The 17,113-nt window shown below is 43.2% G+C and overlaps 1 protein-coding gene across 1 annotated transcript in view; it reads right to left on the reverse strand.

Moving 5' to 3' along the window:
• LOC121278680 (polycomb group RING finger protein 3) overlaps positions 1-17,113 on the reverse strand; it is a 229,300-nt gene that overhangs the window by 57,875 nt on the left and 154,312 nt on the right. The window contains exon 4 of the mRNA XM_041189022.1: positions 11,438-11,534. Within this exon, the coding sequence (XP_041044956.1) occupies positions 11,438-11,534 (97 nt within the window). The remainder of the gene's footprint in view (positions 1-11,437; positions 11,535-17,113) is intronic.

A 17,113-nucleotide genomic window follows, 5' to 3' on the forward strand; every position in this document is an offset into this window, starting at 1 on the left:
AGATGCTGTCAGACCTGCTGAGTTTTTCCAGGTATTTTTGTTTTTGTTTTAATAAATGGCATTGGCGGGGAGTATATACCCGTACCTTTGTACCGGGTGCGCTTGGGGTGTGACCCAATGTCTGGGACAGTGATGGTGGGGGTTGTTCAGAAGTTACCCATAGATGGACTTACTCATGGGAAATGATTTAGCCGGAGTGAACGTAGTAGCTCCTCCCATAATTACAGAAAGTCCAAATGGGGTTAAAGAGATGGAGCAGTTACAGGCAAAGGTTCCAGGAATTTTTCCTTTGTGTGCGATGATCCGAATGATGGCTAAGCAAAGTCTAACATCGGAGGTAAAAGTGATACCACAGGCAGATGTTTGGCTGGCTGAAACTTTCCTTAAAGACTTCAGTAATCTAAATGAGATGTTTAATAAATCTTCTCTAGTTTAGGCTCAACAAGCCGATCTGGAGTTAAGTCAGATAGCCCAATCAGCCCAAACTGAAGTTGAAGCTGAGGAAGTTCCAGAATGTTATTATAATAAAAATGAGATATTAGTGAGGAAGTGGAAACCTCCTCTCAGAACTGCAGATGAGGAGTGGACAGTTGTTCATCAGTTAGTGGTACCGCCCAAATATCAGAGATATTATGGATAGCGCATGAAATTCCTATGGGAGGGCATGTAGGGATACAGAAAACTCAACGAGTGGATAAACTGACAGTTTTACTGTCAGGTCTTCATAGGGACATGGTGCAATTTTCTAAAATGTACCATACATGCCAGATGGTGGGAAACCACAACATACAATCAAACCAGCATCCTTAATTCCCATACCGATTTTTGAGGAACCATTTAGCAGGGTGTTAGTAGATTGTGTGGGACCGTTACCAAAAACAAAAGCAGGACATCAGTATATCCTTACTATCATGCATATGATAAAGGGATAGCCTCTGGAAATCGTGTTAAGAACAAATACGGCTAAAGTAATGGTCGAGAAGTTAACCCAATTATTTACTCGATATGGATTACCAAATGGAGCTTCAGTCAGCCCAAGGTTCCAATGTTATGCCTAAAATTTTTCAAAACATAATGAGTGGTTTGGGTATAAAACAGTTAAAGTCCACATCATATCATCCACAAACGTAGGGAGCTTTAGAGAGGTACCATCAAACTCTCAAAACAACAATTAAAGCATATTGTCATGGACATCCCCACGATTGGGACACAGGACAGAATGTTCTTTAATTTGCTAACTGAAATTCACTGAATGAATCTACTGGTTTTAATCCTTTCGAACTAATTTATGTACATGAGGTGAGGTCCTCTGAAATTAATCAAAGAAAATTTTTTAAGACAGAGGGATGAATCCTTTATGTTATATTATGTGTTAGTATTCCAGGAGTGGCTCACAGGTGCCTGCAAAGTGGCACATTGTAACCAGGACATTAAATGTTAGTTATTGCCTTTACAGGGGAACCTCTGAAAGCACGGTTCAGTGGTCCACACAAGGTAATTAAGAGGATTGATAAAGTAAATTATTTGAATGATACCCTAGATCGTAGGCTGTGTCATATCAATATGTTGAAATCATACCATAGTAGGGAGGAGGATAAGCAGCAGGTACGTTAGGTAGTAAGCACAGTGGAGGATGAAAGAGACAGCAAAAGTGAGCCAGAAGGAGACTTAAGACAGTTCACAAATTGAACCTCCTACTATCTGGTTAGCTAATGCTGAAATATTAGAACAGTTAGAAACCATATTTTCATACTTAAACAGGCAGGACAATGAGAGGATCTAGTGAGGTTACTTAGAATTTAAAAGTATCTGTAGGGACAAACCAGGATGTGGATATAGGAGAATCCCCTCCTATAAAACAGCATCCTTATCACTTAGGGCCAGAGAAACAGGCTCAGGTGAAAACAGAGATCCAGTACATCTTGGAAAATTAGCTCATTGAACCCACCAAAGCAGCTGGAGTTCTCCTGTTGTGTAGTGCCTAAACCAGATAGTACAAGCAGATTCTGTATAGATTATAGAAAGGTCAATGCTGTAACTAAAGCAGGTTCCTAAACAAGCATGCAGGTGCAGCAAGCAGTTAAGGTGGCAAATAGTATGTGGGTCTTCATTGTGAGAAGACCTGAGTACAGGAGCAAGGATGTCTTACTGTAGGGCCTTGGTGAGACCACACCTGGAGTGCAGTTTTGGTCTCCTTATCGAAGAAAGGATATACTTGCCATAGAGGGAGTGCAACAAAGGTTCACAAGACTGATTCCTGGGATGGCAGGATTGTTGTAGAGGAGAGATTGGGTTGACTAGGCCAGTATTCACTGGAGTTTAGAAGAATGAGAGGAGATCTCATTGAAACAAATAAAATTCTGACAGGGATGGAAAGACTGAATGCAGGGGTGATATTTCCTCTAGCTGGGGGTGTCTAGAACAAGGGGTCACAGTCCCAGGACTATTTAGGTAGGCCATTTAGGACTGAGATGAGGAAAAACTTCTTCGCTTGGAGGATGGTGAACCTATGGAATTCTCTACCACAGAAGACTGTGGAGGCTAAGTCATTGAATATATGTAAGGAGGAAATAAGATAGATTTCTGGACTCTAAAGGAGTCAAGGGGTATGGGGAGAGTGCGGGAGTACGGCGTTGAGATACAAGGTCAGCCTTATCATATTGAAATGCGAAGCAGGCTCGAAGGGCTTATTGTTGCTCCTAATTTTTATGTTTCTATCCAATGTCTCACTTGGAAGATTGTATTGACAGAGTGGGCAGTGCCATGTTCCTTACCAAAAAGATCTTGTAAAGGGATATTGGCAGGTTCCTTTAACACCCCGAACTAAAGAAATATCAGCCATCATCACACCAGACGGTCTTTTCCAAAGCCATTTGGGCTAAAATACGCTGAGGCAACTTTTCAGAAGCTAGTGAACCAAGTGGTGGCCAACATTCCTAACTACGTGGTTTATTTTGATGATGTACTGATCTAAAGTGACACTTGGAAACATCCACTGAAACAGCTAGAAACCCTGTTTAAAAAGCTACAGTCAGATGATGGAATAATAGACCTTGCCAAAAGTGAATTCGTGAAAACGCAAGTAACTTATCTAGGGCATATTGTAGGGCAAGGATAAGTGTTGCCAAGAACAGTAAAAGTGCAGGCATTGGAGGAGTTCCCGGCCATAAAACTAAACAAGAGAGCATGACGTTTTGGGGATGTGTGGGTTTTACTGCAAATTTGTACCAAATTTCAATAATGTTATAGCTGATCCACTGATGGACTTGCTCCCACAATGTGGACAATGTAATTGCTGATACTTTGCCTAGAATTTAACTTTGCCTTAAATTTGCTAAAGGCCAAAACGATATAGCGAATAACTGCATTAGCTCTGTATTGTGATGACATGTATCTTTCATACTTCTGTGTTCGGAGGAGTCAGTGGTGCAGTGGTAATGTCACTGGGCTAGTAAGCTGGTGGCCCAGGCTCTGGGGACATGGGTTCAAACCCCACCACAGCAGCTGGTGGAATTTAAAAAATTAACAGGGGAGGTAGTGGTATCGTCACTGGACTGGTAATCCAGAGGCCCAGGGTAATGTTCTGGGGACCTGGGTTCGATTCTCACCACAGCAGATGGTGGAATTTGAATTCAATAAATAAAGATCTGGAATTAAAAGTCTGATAATGACCATGAAACCATTGCCGATTGTTGTAAAAACCCATCTGGTTCACTGATGTCCTTTAGGGAAGGAAATTTGCCATCCTTACCTGATCTGGCCTACATGTGACTTCAGACCCACAGCAATGTGGTTGACTCTCGAATTCTCTCTAGGGTGCAATAAATGCTCGCACCTGCTGGCACCCAGCAACACCCACATCCCATGAACGAATTTTTAAAAACATATATATTCTATGAAGGTAAAGGTAAGCTGTGTCAGTGTGTCCAGGGTTAATCAAAGGAGAGGTTATTGGAGTCAGATTGTTTGTAGAATCTAAAAGATGAGAAACTAAAGGAGTTATCATCTTGCATTTTGTAATGAGGCCTAATGGTGGTCTTAACTTACAAAGAAATAGAGTAAATCTGAAATTAGAATTTGGGGGTAAGTTTTGAAATTGATTTGTAGCTGTTGCATTTCAAAGGAGTCTCAAAGGTACAAAAAAAATTGCATTTTACAGGATATTCATGAGTAAACAAGGGCAGACATTTTAAATTTTATTGACCTGGAAAAGAGGTAAAATAGGAACATGAAAGGTTTTGATATTTGGGAACCAGAGTTTTCAAAGGGATATTTAAAGGCAATGAAGAACTAAGATGAAAGGAGTGAAAAGGTATTTATGAAATGGAGTTCAGCTGTAGTGAGTTGTTTTCGGGAGGGTGGGGAGTCCCACTGAAAGCCAGCTCGTGTGTTTTGGAATGTGCTGAAAAGGGGTGAATGTTGTTAATTGAAGAAAGCAACCTAATTCTTGCCCAGGAAAATATTCGTCCTGAGAAACACTTTGTTTTGAATCTCCTTTTGAAAAACCCAACTCAGCGTGGATTTGTTCTGGGAAGTTGTGGGTTGTACTTCTGTTTGAAGTGAAAGTAATTTCTCAGTTTGGGTAATATTTCCTGGATTTTATGATTAAGAATCTACAAGGGCTGTTGCCAAAAATATAGTTTTATTGTTTACATTTGATAAAGCATTTTGGGGGTTATCTTGTAAGATGTTTTCCTGTGTACCTTTTACCTTGTGTTTTTAATTTTTTTTCATTTAATAAACATTTTAATTCTTCAAATTTTAAAAGTTATCACTAGAGTCCTGTGCTTTTGTGTCCAGTAGCTTTCCCTCCTCGTTTCTACAATACAAACAAAAAATTACGATCAACCGAGACGGATTTCCATCTGAGATCTGCCTTGCTCAGCATTAACATCAGCTGCAGTCGTAACACCATAAAAATGAATGAATAAGTGGGTGTGTTTTAGTATTTTTGTTTATGTTTTATTACACTTTGTAATGAAATGCATATAAATAGGATGTTTCATTTCTCCAAGGTGGGAAGTGTGATGAACACTTTAATCACAGAAAATGGTTCATCTTCAAGGACTAATTCTGGAAGAATTTATGTTTTAAAAGACACTGTTCCATGAAGGATTAACGCAAGAACTCAGATTGCTTTTCTTGGAAGAGACATCCATTTCCAAGAAAAGGTAATTAAGCAGTTGTACAGAAGCTGGAAACCTCTTGACCCTGGTGGACTGTATATAAAAGGGGTCACAGGGTAGTTTATGGCTTGGGAAAGAAGCCATGCCTGGAAAACTGTGTCCAAAAGTTGGTTTTGGGTTTTGCTTTGAGAAGGAGGACCAACTGCTTGTGAAGGAAGACAGCAGCCTTTTTGTAGTCCAGAGCAGGTCCACTGCTGGACGTGAATATAAGCTGCTTCCAAGTTGCTCTATCTGCTGGAAGCAAGTGTCTGCAGGTGTTTCTCGTGTCCACCTGAAACGCAGTGCAAGAGTCATCGATTGTTTCGCAGATCAGCGCTGAGACACCAATTGCATAACCTGGACGCCATTTCAAAGACTCAGTCATCTTTCCTTTTCCCTTGAACCAGTGACTTTTAATCTTTGGCAGGATTCCGCTATTTTTTATTTTTCTTTTATATATATATATATATTATGTGTGTGTGTGTGTATGTGTGAGAGAGAGAGAGAGAGACAGACACAGGGTATCTCGAAAGCATTATTGGTACATTTTCATATTTCATACTTTGTTGATAAGCTTTGCCTTTCTATTTGACAAGATTGGTTTTATAATAAACGAATAAGTTTGTTGTTTATTGAAAGAAGCCTGGTTGAAGTCTCTTTCATTCTGGGTAACAGTACAGGTAAACAATTGGCCATTTTGGTGAGTGAATCAAACTTTTAAACTAATGGTGCAACCTAGAGTAGTGGGGCTAGTCAAACTGCGCTCCCCTCCTATCCCAGTCACAGTGTGATCACACATTGGATATTGAAGACAGCAGCTCACAGTGTTATCATACACTAGATATTCAAGACAACAGCTTGCTGTGCTATCACACACTGGATATTCAGGACAACAGCTCACAGTGTGATCACATACTGGATATTCAGGACTGTGTACTGCTGCCCTGAATATTTTTTAAATTCATTGACAGGATGTGAGTGTCACTGGCTAAGCCAGCATTTGTTGCCCATCCCTAGTTGCCCTTGAGGTGGTGGTGTTGAGCTGCCTTCTTGAACCGCTGCAGTCCATGTGGTGTAGGTACACCCACAATGCTGTTAGGAAGGGAATTCCAGGATTTTGACCCAGCGACAGTGAAGGAACAGCGATATATTTCCAAGTCAGGGTGGTGAATGACTTGGACAGGAACCCCCTCCTGTCAACATCCTGGTGGTTAGCACTGACCAGAAACTGAACTGGACTAGCCATATAAATACTGTGGCTACAAGAGCAGGTCAGAGATTAGGAATCCTGTGACGAATAATTCACCTCCTGACTCCCCAAAGCCTGACCATCATCTACAAGGCACAAGACAGGATTGTAATAGAATACTCCCCACTTTCCTGGATGAGTGCAGCTCCCACAACACTCAAGAAACTTGACACTAGCCAGGGCAAAGCAGTACACTTGACTGGCACCATATCCACAAACATTCACTCGCTCCACCACCATGCACAGTAGCAGCAGTGTGTAACATCTACAAGATGCACTGCAGGGATTCACCAAGGCTCCTCTGACAGCACCTTCCAAACCCACAACCACTACCATCTAGAAGGACAAGGGCAGCAGATAGATGGGAACACCACCACCTGGAAGTTTCCCTCCAAGTCACTCACTATCCTGACTTGGAAATATATCGCCGTTCCTTCACTGTTGCTGGGTCAAAATCCTGGAATTCCCTCCCTAACAGCACTGTGGGTGTACCTACACCCCATCGACTGTAGCGGTTCAAAAAGGCAGCTCACCACCACCTTCTCAAAGGCAATTAGGGATGGACAATAAATGCTTGCCTAGCCACATCCCATGAATGAATAGAACAAAAATATTCAGGGCAGCAGTACACACAGTCCTGAATATCCAGTGTGTGATAGCATTGAGTGCTGCTGTCCTGAATAACCACCTCCAGGACACAATTGTTGCTGTTATTTCACCACCTAATCAACATTGCCTCATTTGTACCAATCTTGGTCGAGTCCACAGCCAGGCATGGTAGTTGTCACATTGACTTTGTGGGTTGTAACTACTGAGTTTAGCAATATCATGTTTGAATGCAGTGTTCCTGGTGAGTAAAACTTCCTACCCAGTGAATCTGCATTGTGAACCCCTTTTAACATATTGTATATTCCTTTGAGAGAAACCTTGTTGGTGATGCAGGTGGCTGAGTGAATATGTCTCTCTCAGGTACCCCAGGAAGTGCGTGTGGCACAGCCGATGCAAAGAGCATAACACTACAATAAGGGTTCTGCATCCCCCGGATAACAAAATATGCAAAACCTTGTCTGGGATATACCTAACAAAAAAAAAAGGGACTGATATTTATATATCGTCTTTCACATCCTCAAGCACTTTGCAGCCAGTGCAATAATTCTTAAGTGTACGAAAGGATTGCAGACAAGCAACAATGAGTTAACTGACATGTTGATCTGTGTTAGTAAAGCTGACTAAAATAACTGATGGCCAAAACATGAAACCTCCCCAAGCTCTTCTTCCAATAGTGTCATGAAATCTTTTATATCGACCAGAATGGACAGACAGGACCTCAGTTTAATATCTCATCCAAAAGGCGGCACTCCCTCAGTACTACATTCAGCCTAGGTTGTGTTAAAGTCACAGTTCTGGACCTATCACGCCACACTAGTCTCATCTGTTGACATGTCAGGTTTCAAATTGATGAGAAGGAAGGAGGAAGCTTATATTCCCTGGGATCAAGCCCCTCCAAATAGTCTCCAGTAACTTGAGAGTAGCTCCTTTATAAAAAAAAGGCTTGTGAAAATTATTAGCTAATTAGGACTACATTTATATATTTGCAGATCCAAACCCCCTTCACAGATGCCAAATTCCGCGCTGTTATCCTGCCTCATCCTAATGCAGACAACAGGAGGAGCCATTCAATACAAGCTACATCATCAGAGAAGCAGAGTGAAGTTGGAGACATGAAATAGCAGAATTCCACAAGGACAAAGACTCATTAACCTGAAGCTGCCAACCAAATGGGAAGCACTTAGCACTGAGGGTATTTAACTAGGCATTCATACCCTGTATCAAGGATTAATGAACACAGGGGTTATTGTGCGCAATTCAATTGTGTTTCTAAACCCTAAAGCCAAACACAGAGGTTTGATATAACGGTATCCAATCTGTGGTAGCTTCTGCCTTATTTTCAGTATCCTGGAAGTGGGAGGAAGGAGCACCTTTCTTAGTGCACACACTTCAGTTTGCATTGCTAACACAAGCAAGAAATTTCAGTGCTCACAGTAATCACATAACTGCTTTTTTGAAAGTTTGTTTTAGTTGATTTACCTCCTTGTCAACTGGTAATATTAAAAACTTATCTATAGGATGTGCGGATTGCTGGCTGGGCCAGCATTTGTTGTTCATCCCTAATTGTCCTTGAGAAGGTGGTGGTGAGCTGCCTTCTTGAACTGCTGCAGTCCCTGTGGTGTAGGTACACCCACAGTGCTGTTAGGGAGGGAGTTCCAGGATTTTGACCCAGCGACAGTGAAGGAACAGCAATATATTTCCAAGTCAGGATGGTGAGTGGTTTGGAGGGGAACTTGCAGGTGGTGGTGTTCCCATGTATCAGCAGCTTTTGTCCTTCTAGATGGTAGCAGTCATGGGTTTCGAAGGTGCTGCCTAAGGAACCTTGGTGAGTTCCTGCAGTACATCTTGTAGATGGTGCGCACTACGGTTATTGTGTGTTGGTGGTGGAGGGAGTGAATGTTTGTGAAAGGGGTGCCAATCAAGCAGGCTGCTTTTTCCTAGATAGTGTCAAGCTTCTTGAGTGTTGTTGGAGCTGCACTCATCCAGGCAAATGGAGAGAATTCCATTACACTCCTAACTTGTAGATGGAGGACAGGCTTTGGGGAGTCAGGAGGTGAGTTATTCATCGCAGGATTCCGAGCCTCTGACCTGCTCTTGTAGCCACAGTATTTATCTCGCCAGTCCAGTTCAGTTTCTGGTTAATGGTAACCCCCAGGATGTTGATTACGGATTATACAGAAATAGCCATTTAATACTCATTTGCTAGTACAGAACTTGAGTATTGCTGAAAAAAAGAGACATGTCTAAGCTTCTCGTATTGTACTCATCAGGGGAAAAACAACAATTTATACTGTATGTGAAGAGAGTGCTGATTGGTTAGTAAATGGCATTGCTATGAAGAATTGTGACTGACAGTTAACTGCCAAGCATTGTTTGAAATTTAAACCAGGGAGCTGGTTGGTCAAGGCAATGCCCTGAGGAATGAGTCAGCAAATGGCTGTCACTTATTTTGTTTAGCTGAAACAGGCGCAATGTGTGTACATGTTCTTTCTGTCTGCAACAAACAAGGTCCTGTGTATTAATATACGTAGCTTCCAGTATATGCAAATGTACCACATTGCAAGCCTGACTGACAATCTTAGACTGGCTGTCAGGGTAATTCTTAACACCTCGAGGATCATTTAGCAAATATTGTCCAATCGCGGAATCACATGTAATGTTAGACACGTGTTTTGAGTTTTGCAAGCACGGGCTGGTTAGGTACAGTCTGTACCTTGCCCATTGTGAATAGAGGCTGGAACACGCTGTTTGATACAACCCGCCAGTCTATGGGACACACGGTCTATGTACCTAACATCACACTGGCACTGAAATTCATATAGCACATTACTCATTTGTGTGATAGGCAGAATGTCTTTTTGGCTTGACAGGAGCATCCTGTTAGAGCCAAATACCACTCAAGTTGCTACTGCATAGTGGCCACGTGAAACAGCCAACTTCACCTGTTGCTCAAAGTTTTGAGATACCTTACCCTTCCAGGGCAATCTGAGGTAGACTGAGCACTTTTCAGGGCAGAAAGTGATGGCTTTTGGCCCGTTCATGAGTTTGTGTGATATACAGTGCGAAATGATCTGATCAGGGTAGCCAATATCCTGCAGGATGCCTTTGATGTGCCCTACTTGCATGGTGAGCAAATGGCTCAGGCCCTATTCACAAGGTTGCCGATAAGACCAATCTTATAGCATGTGGAATTGTAAGTATCCCAACACATACATTGACCAGTGCAGATAGGCTTGTGGTAGACCATGGTAGAGAATCCTCTGGCAGATTTCTCAACTAAAATGTCAAAGGGAGTTCATTTGACTGCTCCATTTCATAGGTGAATTTGGGCGCAGGATGGAGCCCATTAAGACATGTAAGGAAATTGTTACATGCAGCTGCGGATTAGAGCTAGGCTTAGAGGGGATCCCATGGTAACACCATCTATTTGGGCATACATGGTATCATTAAAACTGAACTCAACTGTGCAAGTTGCCAAATTCATAAGTTCAACGAATACAGATTTGCACAATGTCGATGGGTCTAGATCGCCATGATATAGTGCTGCAGCACAAATATTATGACTTCCTTAAGTGAAACATTGGTCAAGCCAAAAAGATGTTCTGCCTATCACACAAATGAGTAATGTGGTATATGAATTTCAGTGCCAGTGTTATGCTAGGTATGTGAACTATAAGTCCCAAAGACTGAGGGATCACATTAAACAGCATGTCCCAGCTGCTGTTCACAACAGGCAGGGTATAGACTTTACCCAACCAGCCCTTGCTTGCAAAACTCAAAACGTAATCTCCAATATTAGATGTGATTCCACGATAGGATTATTTAGCAAATGTTGTCCTCAATGTGCTAAGAATTACGCTCAGCCAGGCTTGCAAGGTGGTGCATTTACGTGTACTGGAAGCTACATATATTAATACACAGGACCTTGGTCGTTGCAGACAGAAAGAACATGGATAAACACTGCACCGATTTCAGCTAAACAAAATAAGTGACAGCCATTTGTTGACTCATTCCTCAGGGCAATGCCTTGACCAATCAGGGTCAAGCTGCCTGGTTTAAATTTCAAACAATGCTTGGCAGTTAACTGTCAGTCACCATGAGCAGTGCATTCTCCATGGCAAGGCCACTTGCCAACCAGTCAGCACTATCTTCACCTGCAGTATAAATTGTTGTTTTCCCCTTATGTTGGTATTCTTGTGAGTGTCCAGCTGAGTGCAAGACAAAGAGCTTAGACATGTCCCTTTCTTCGCAATAGCCATTTAGTATGCACAAAATCAGCTGACATATGTTGTGGACATCAAATGATCAAAAATGTTACTGCAAGAAAATCTGAAAACAAGATTATCAATAATTAGCATTTCTGTAAACCTGTTTTGATACCGGAGCACAGTTACAACCATGTGCTAATACTCACCCTATGTACTGCAGTGGGTGACTCTGGTGAATGACAATCCTGCAGGTAGGGCATGTGTTGTTCTCTTCTAGATATTTCACAAGGCAGCTCCTACAGACTGAAGGCAAACCAACAATGCATTAATAGTGTACTACCAACTTTTACTTCCCTCTGTCCACTATTTTCAGCAAAAAGGTTAGTGCAAATGTGTTTTTTATCCATTCACGGGATGTGGGCTTCACTGGCTGGGCCAGCATTTATTGCCTATCCCTAGCTGCCCTTGAGAAGGTGGTGGTGAGCTGCCTTCTTGAACCACTGCAGTCCATGTGGTGTAGGTACACCCACAGTGCTGTTAGGAAGAGAGTTCCAGGATTTTGACCCAGTGACAGTGAAGGAACAGTGATATATTTCCAAGTCAGGATGATGAGTGACTTGGAGGGGAACTTTCAGGTAGTGGTGTTCCCATCTATCTGCTGCCCTCGTCCTTCTAGATGGTAGCAATTGTGGGTTTGGAAGATGCTGTCAAAGGAGCCTTGGTGAATTCCTGCAGTGCATCTTGTAGATGGTACACACTGCTGCTACTGTACGTAGGTGTTGGACGGAGTGAATGTTTGTGGATGTGGTGCCAATCAAGCAGGCTGCTTTGTCCTGGATGGTGTCAGGCTTCTTGAGTGCTGTGGGAGCTGCACTCATCCAGGCAAGTGGGGAATATTCCATCACACTCCTGACATGTGCCTTGTAGATGGTGGACAGGTTTTGGGGAGTCAGGGGGTGAGTTATTCATCGCAGGATTCCTACCCTCTGACCTGCTCTTGTAGCCACAGTATTTATGGCTGGTCTAGTTCAGTTTCTGGTCACTGGCAACCCATAGGATGTTGATAGTGGGGGATTCAGTGATGGTAATGCCATTGAACATCAAGGGGTGATGGTTGGATTCTCCCTTGTTGGAGATGGTCATTGCCTGGCACTTGTGTGGCGCCAATGTTACTTGCCACTTGTCAGCCTAAGCCTGGATATTGTCCAGATCTTGCTGCATTTGGACATGGACTGCTTCAATATCTGCTGAACATTGTGCAATCATCAGTGAACATCTCCACTTCTGACCTTATGATGGAAAGAAGGACATTGATGAAGCAACTGAAGATGGTTGGGCCCAGAACACTACCCTGTGTGATGTACTGGAGCTGAGATGACTGACCTCCAATAACCACAACCATCTTTCTTTGTGCTAGGTATGACTCCAACCAGTGGAGAGTTTTCCCCCTGATTCCCATTGACTCCAGTTTTGCTAGGGCTCCATGATGCCACATTTGGTCAAACGTGACCTTGATGTCAAGGGCATTCACTCTCACCTCATCTTGGCTGTTTTGCCCATGTTTGAACCAAGGCTGTAATGCAGCCGGGAGCTGAGTGGCCCTGGCGGAACCCAATCTGTGCAACAGTGAGTAGGTTTTTGCTAAGCAAGTATCGCTTGATAGCACTGTCGATGACCCCTTCCATTACTTTACTGATGATCGAGTGTAGACTGATGGGGCGGTAATTGGCTGGGTTGGATTTGTCCTGCTTTTTGTGTACAGGACATACCTGGGCAATTTTCCACATAGCTGGGTAGATGCCAGTGCTGTAGCTGTACTGGAACAGCTTGGCTAGGGGCGCGGCAAGTTCTGGAGCACAAGTCTTCAGTATTATTGCCGGAATATTGTCAGGGCCCATAGCCTTTGCAGTACCAGTGCCTTCAGCCGTTTCTTGATACCAAGTGGAGTGAATTGAATTGGCTGAAGACTGGCATCTGTGATATTGGGACCTCTGGAGGAGGCCGAGATGGATTATCCACTCGGCACTTCTGGCTGAAGATTGTAGCAAATGCTTCAGCCTTATCTTTTTCAAAAATGTAAAACAGACCTCGCTCTTTAAGTGACGTTTATCTCTAAATTAGCAAATGTGCCACTTTTAGACAGTTCAAAATTCATTGCTAAAACCTGTAAGTTTAAGCTCAGATGCCTGTTAAAGGATTCACTCACTTAAATCAGAGATATCCCAAGGAATTAAAGTCATTGCCCTGCTATTCAATAAAAAAATATGTATTATAGAATCATTTCAAAAATGACAGAAGCAGCCGTAAAGGGGAATGCAATGTTAAAACTAACCATAAGGACTGGTGGGTATTATCAAATTATATTTTTAAGTTATTGATGCTATCAGAATCAGTTGTTACAACACAGCAGGAGGCCATTTGACCCATTGTGTCTGCACCGGCTTTCCGAATGAGCCCTATGCCTATAATCATTCCCCTGCCTTCTCCCCCTGGCCTTGCAAAGTCTCCCTTTTTCATTGTATGATCTAAATAAAATCACATGCAGCTTCATGGAAAGAAAAATAAATTTGATAAAAAATTGTAGAAGTGAATATGTTATGTGAAGTAAAGTGAAGTAAGTGATCTGGTAGCGCTTGGATTCTACAATAATTCACTCTGTTCTGCAGAAAATGCAGGAGGCAAGAAATTATTCAATTCATGTTACAGCACAATGATTTTTTTTGGTTCAAAATGTGACACAAATGAGGGGCAGAATTTAATGTCCTCCTTCAAGGTGAGTTTGGAGGTGGTGGGGGCATTAAATTGGGCAGGAGGGTGGCAGGTGGGGACAATGCCACTTTCCCGACACGGCCCCGATGAAGTCCGGGACAGGAAGACTCGTGGACAGCCTTCCTGCCCTGATGCCAATTGAGACCCTTAAGTGGACAATTCAAGCCACATCCCACCATCACTGTTAGTCAGCAGCAAGCAGGGGAGTCACCATGTGGGAAGCCCGAAGGCCTCGCCAACCTGTGACTTGGATCCCTCCCTGATCCTGGGCCTCTGGTGGGTGCATTGCCGGCAGCTGCCACCACTCTCAATGGCGCTGCCTTCAATGCACAGCTGCCAGCCTCTGATTGGTCAGCTGCTCTCCTTAGTCCCGGGAAAGAATCCGTTGTCCACTAAAGTGCCTAATGAGTACTTAATTCAGTGGACCTTCCCGAAGGGAGGCAATGCAGGGCTCATATGGCTCTCCAGCCGAAAGGTGAGACCCCATCACTTGCGCTAAGCACCATTCACAATTTCCTCAAACCAAAATGAGCAGAAAGGTGGTCCTGGAATTCTGACACTGCCTAGATTTTCTTTCAGAAACTGTATCCGGTTTTGTTCAATTCTTTTTTAAAATTGTGTAAAAATGATAAGGACGCCTTGTGGTGCAATGGTAGTGTACCTACCTCTGGGCCAGAAGCTCCAGGTTCAAGTCCCACTCCAGGACTTAACCTAAAAAAAGGAGAATAAACTTGCAACTCTAAACTAAAACAACAAACATTGGGAATGCACAGCGAGGCCATCAGTGTTCACTCTAGGTGCAGACGTTCACCACAGCAAATAGCTAACAACAGAAAAGCTGTCTGCGTTTTCCCAGCGTTTGCTGTTTACCTTTAATAACTGGTTCAAGTTGGGGCTGTAATTTCTGAAACAAAAACGACTCTGTCAGTCATGGCAAAAACACTTTGCAGAAAGTACTATGGTCCGGAAAACCTTAAAGAATTGTTTGCAACTTTAACGAGGGTATAAGAATATATAAATTTCTCACCAAAGTTCCAGGTTAAGAACTAAGCATCTATCTATAGTTTATAAATCTAAAGGATAAATGTGCATTTCAGGTTAAGCACTTACACCCAGCCAGACTTCAGTTATTACACTTGATATCTCACCTCGAGCAGTATCACAAGATATTTGATAGTACGTCAAGATGTTTATTCAGGACAACAGAATTGAGGCAAGGTCTAAAGCTAATCTGAAAATACATTATGCTTCATGTCTTTTGCTTGACTTGTTTCCTCTCCTTCCATTTCTGTCCTTGTTTGACATCAGCAAACCTGATTTCTCCTCTACATTGATGCTAATGATGACATAGAGAAGCGTGACACACACTTGCCTATCCTTAGTCTCACTCGGGTGAGCTAGTGCTAGTAAATTTTCACTGTTACAGAAAAGAACTATGTAGCTCATGATTACTTTCAAAACTGAATGCGCCAAGCACCTTGTGGATACCAGAGCAAGTCAAAGGCTGGCAATTCTGCAGCAAATTCTTTTTTTAAAATTCATTCACGGGATGCGGGCTTCACTAGCTGGGCCAGCATTTATTGCCCAGCCCTAATTGCCCTTGAGAAGGTGGTGGTGAGCTGCCTTCTTGAACCCCTGCAGTCTATGTGATGTAGGTACACCCACAGTGCTGTTAGGGAGGGAAATCCAGGATTTTGACCCAGCGGTAACGAAGGAAGAGCGATATATTTCCAGGTTAGGATGGTGAGTGACTTGGAGGGGAACTTCAGCTGGTGGTGTTCCCAACTATCTGCTGCCCTTGTCCTTCTAGATGGTAGTGGTCGTGGGTTTAGAAGACGCTGTCAAAGGAGCCTTGGTGAATTCCTGCTGTACATCTTGTAGAAGGTACACTCTGCTGCTAGTGTGTGTCAGTGGTGGAGGGAGTGAATGTTTGTGGATGTGGTGCCAATCAAGCAGACTGCTTTGTCTTGGGTGCTGTCAAGCCTCTTGAGGGTTGTGGGAGCTGCACTCATCCAGTGGGGACTATTCCATCACACTCCTGGCTTCTGTCTTGGAGATGGTGAAAAGGCTTTGAGGAGTCAGGGGGTGAGTTATTCGTCACACAATTCCTAGCCTCTGACCTGCTCTTGTAGCCACAGTATTTATATGGCTAGTCCAGTTCAGTTTCTGGTCAATGGTAACCCACAGGATGTTGATAGTGGGGAATTCAATGATGTTAATGCCATTAAATGTCAAGGGATGATTGTCAGACTCTCTTTTGTTGGAGATTGTCATTACCTGGGATGTGAATGTTACTTGCCACTTGTCAGCCCAAGCCTGGATATTGTCCAGATCTTGCTGCATTTGGACATGGACTGCTTCAGTATCTGAGGAGTCACGAATGGTGCTGAATATTGTACAATCATCAGCAGCCATCTCCACTTCTGACCTGATGATGGAAGGAAGGTCATTGATGAAGCAGCAGAAGATATTTGGGCCAAGGACACTACCCTGAGGAACTCCTGCAGTGATGTCCTGGAGCTGAAATGACTGACCTCCAACAACCACAACCATCTTCCTTTGTGCTAGGTATGACTCCAACCAGCAGAGAGTTTTCCCCCTGATCCCCATTGACTCCAGTTTTGCTAGGGCTCCTTGGTGCCACACTCTGTCAAAAGCTGCCTTGATGTCAAGGGCAGTCACTCTCACCTCATCTTGGGAGTTCAGCTCTTTTGCCCATAGTTAAACCAAGGCTGTAATGAGGTCAGGAGCTGAGTGGCCCTGGGGGAACCCAAACTGGGCATCAGTGGGCAGATTATTGCTAAACAAGTGTCGCTTGATAGCACTGTTGATGATCTTTACTGATGATTGGGAATAGACTGATGGGGCGGTAATTGACTGGGTTGGATTTGTCCTGCTTTTTGTGTACAGGACATACCTGGGCAATTTTCCACATGGCCAGATGGATGCCAGCATTGTAGCTGTACTGGAACAGTTTGGCTAGGGGCGTGGCAAGTTCTGGAGCACAAGTCTTCAGAAACTATTGTTGGAATATTGTCTGGATGCATAGTCTTTGCCTTCAGCCGTTTCTTGATATCACTTGGAGTGAACCAAATTGGCTGAAGACTGGCAAT

This window comes from Carcharodon carcharias, chromosome 1, assembly GCF_017639515.1.
Source record: "Carcharodon carcharias isolate sCarCar2 chromosome 1, sCarCar2.pri, whole genome shotgun sequence".
In the NCBI taxonomy this organism is placed as follows: Eukaryota; Metazoa; Chordata; class Chondrichthyes; order Lamniformes; family Lamnidae; genus Carcharodon; species Carcharodon carcharias.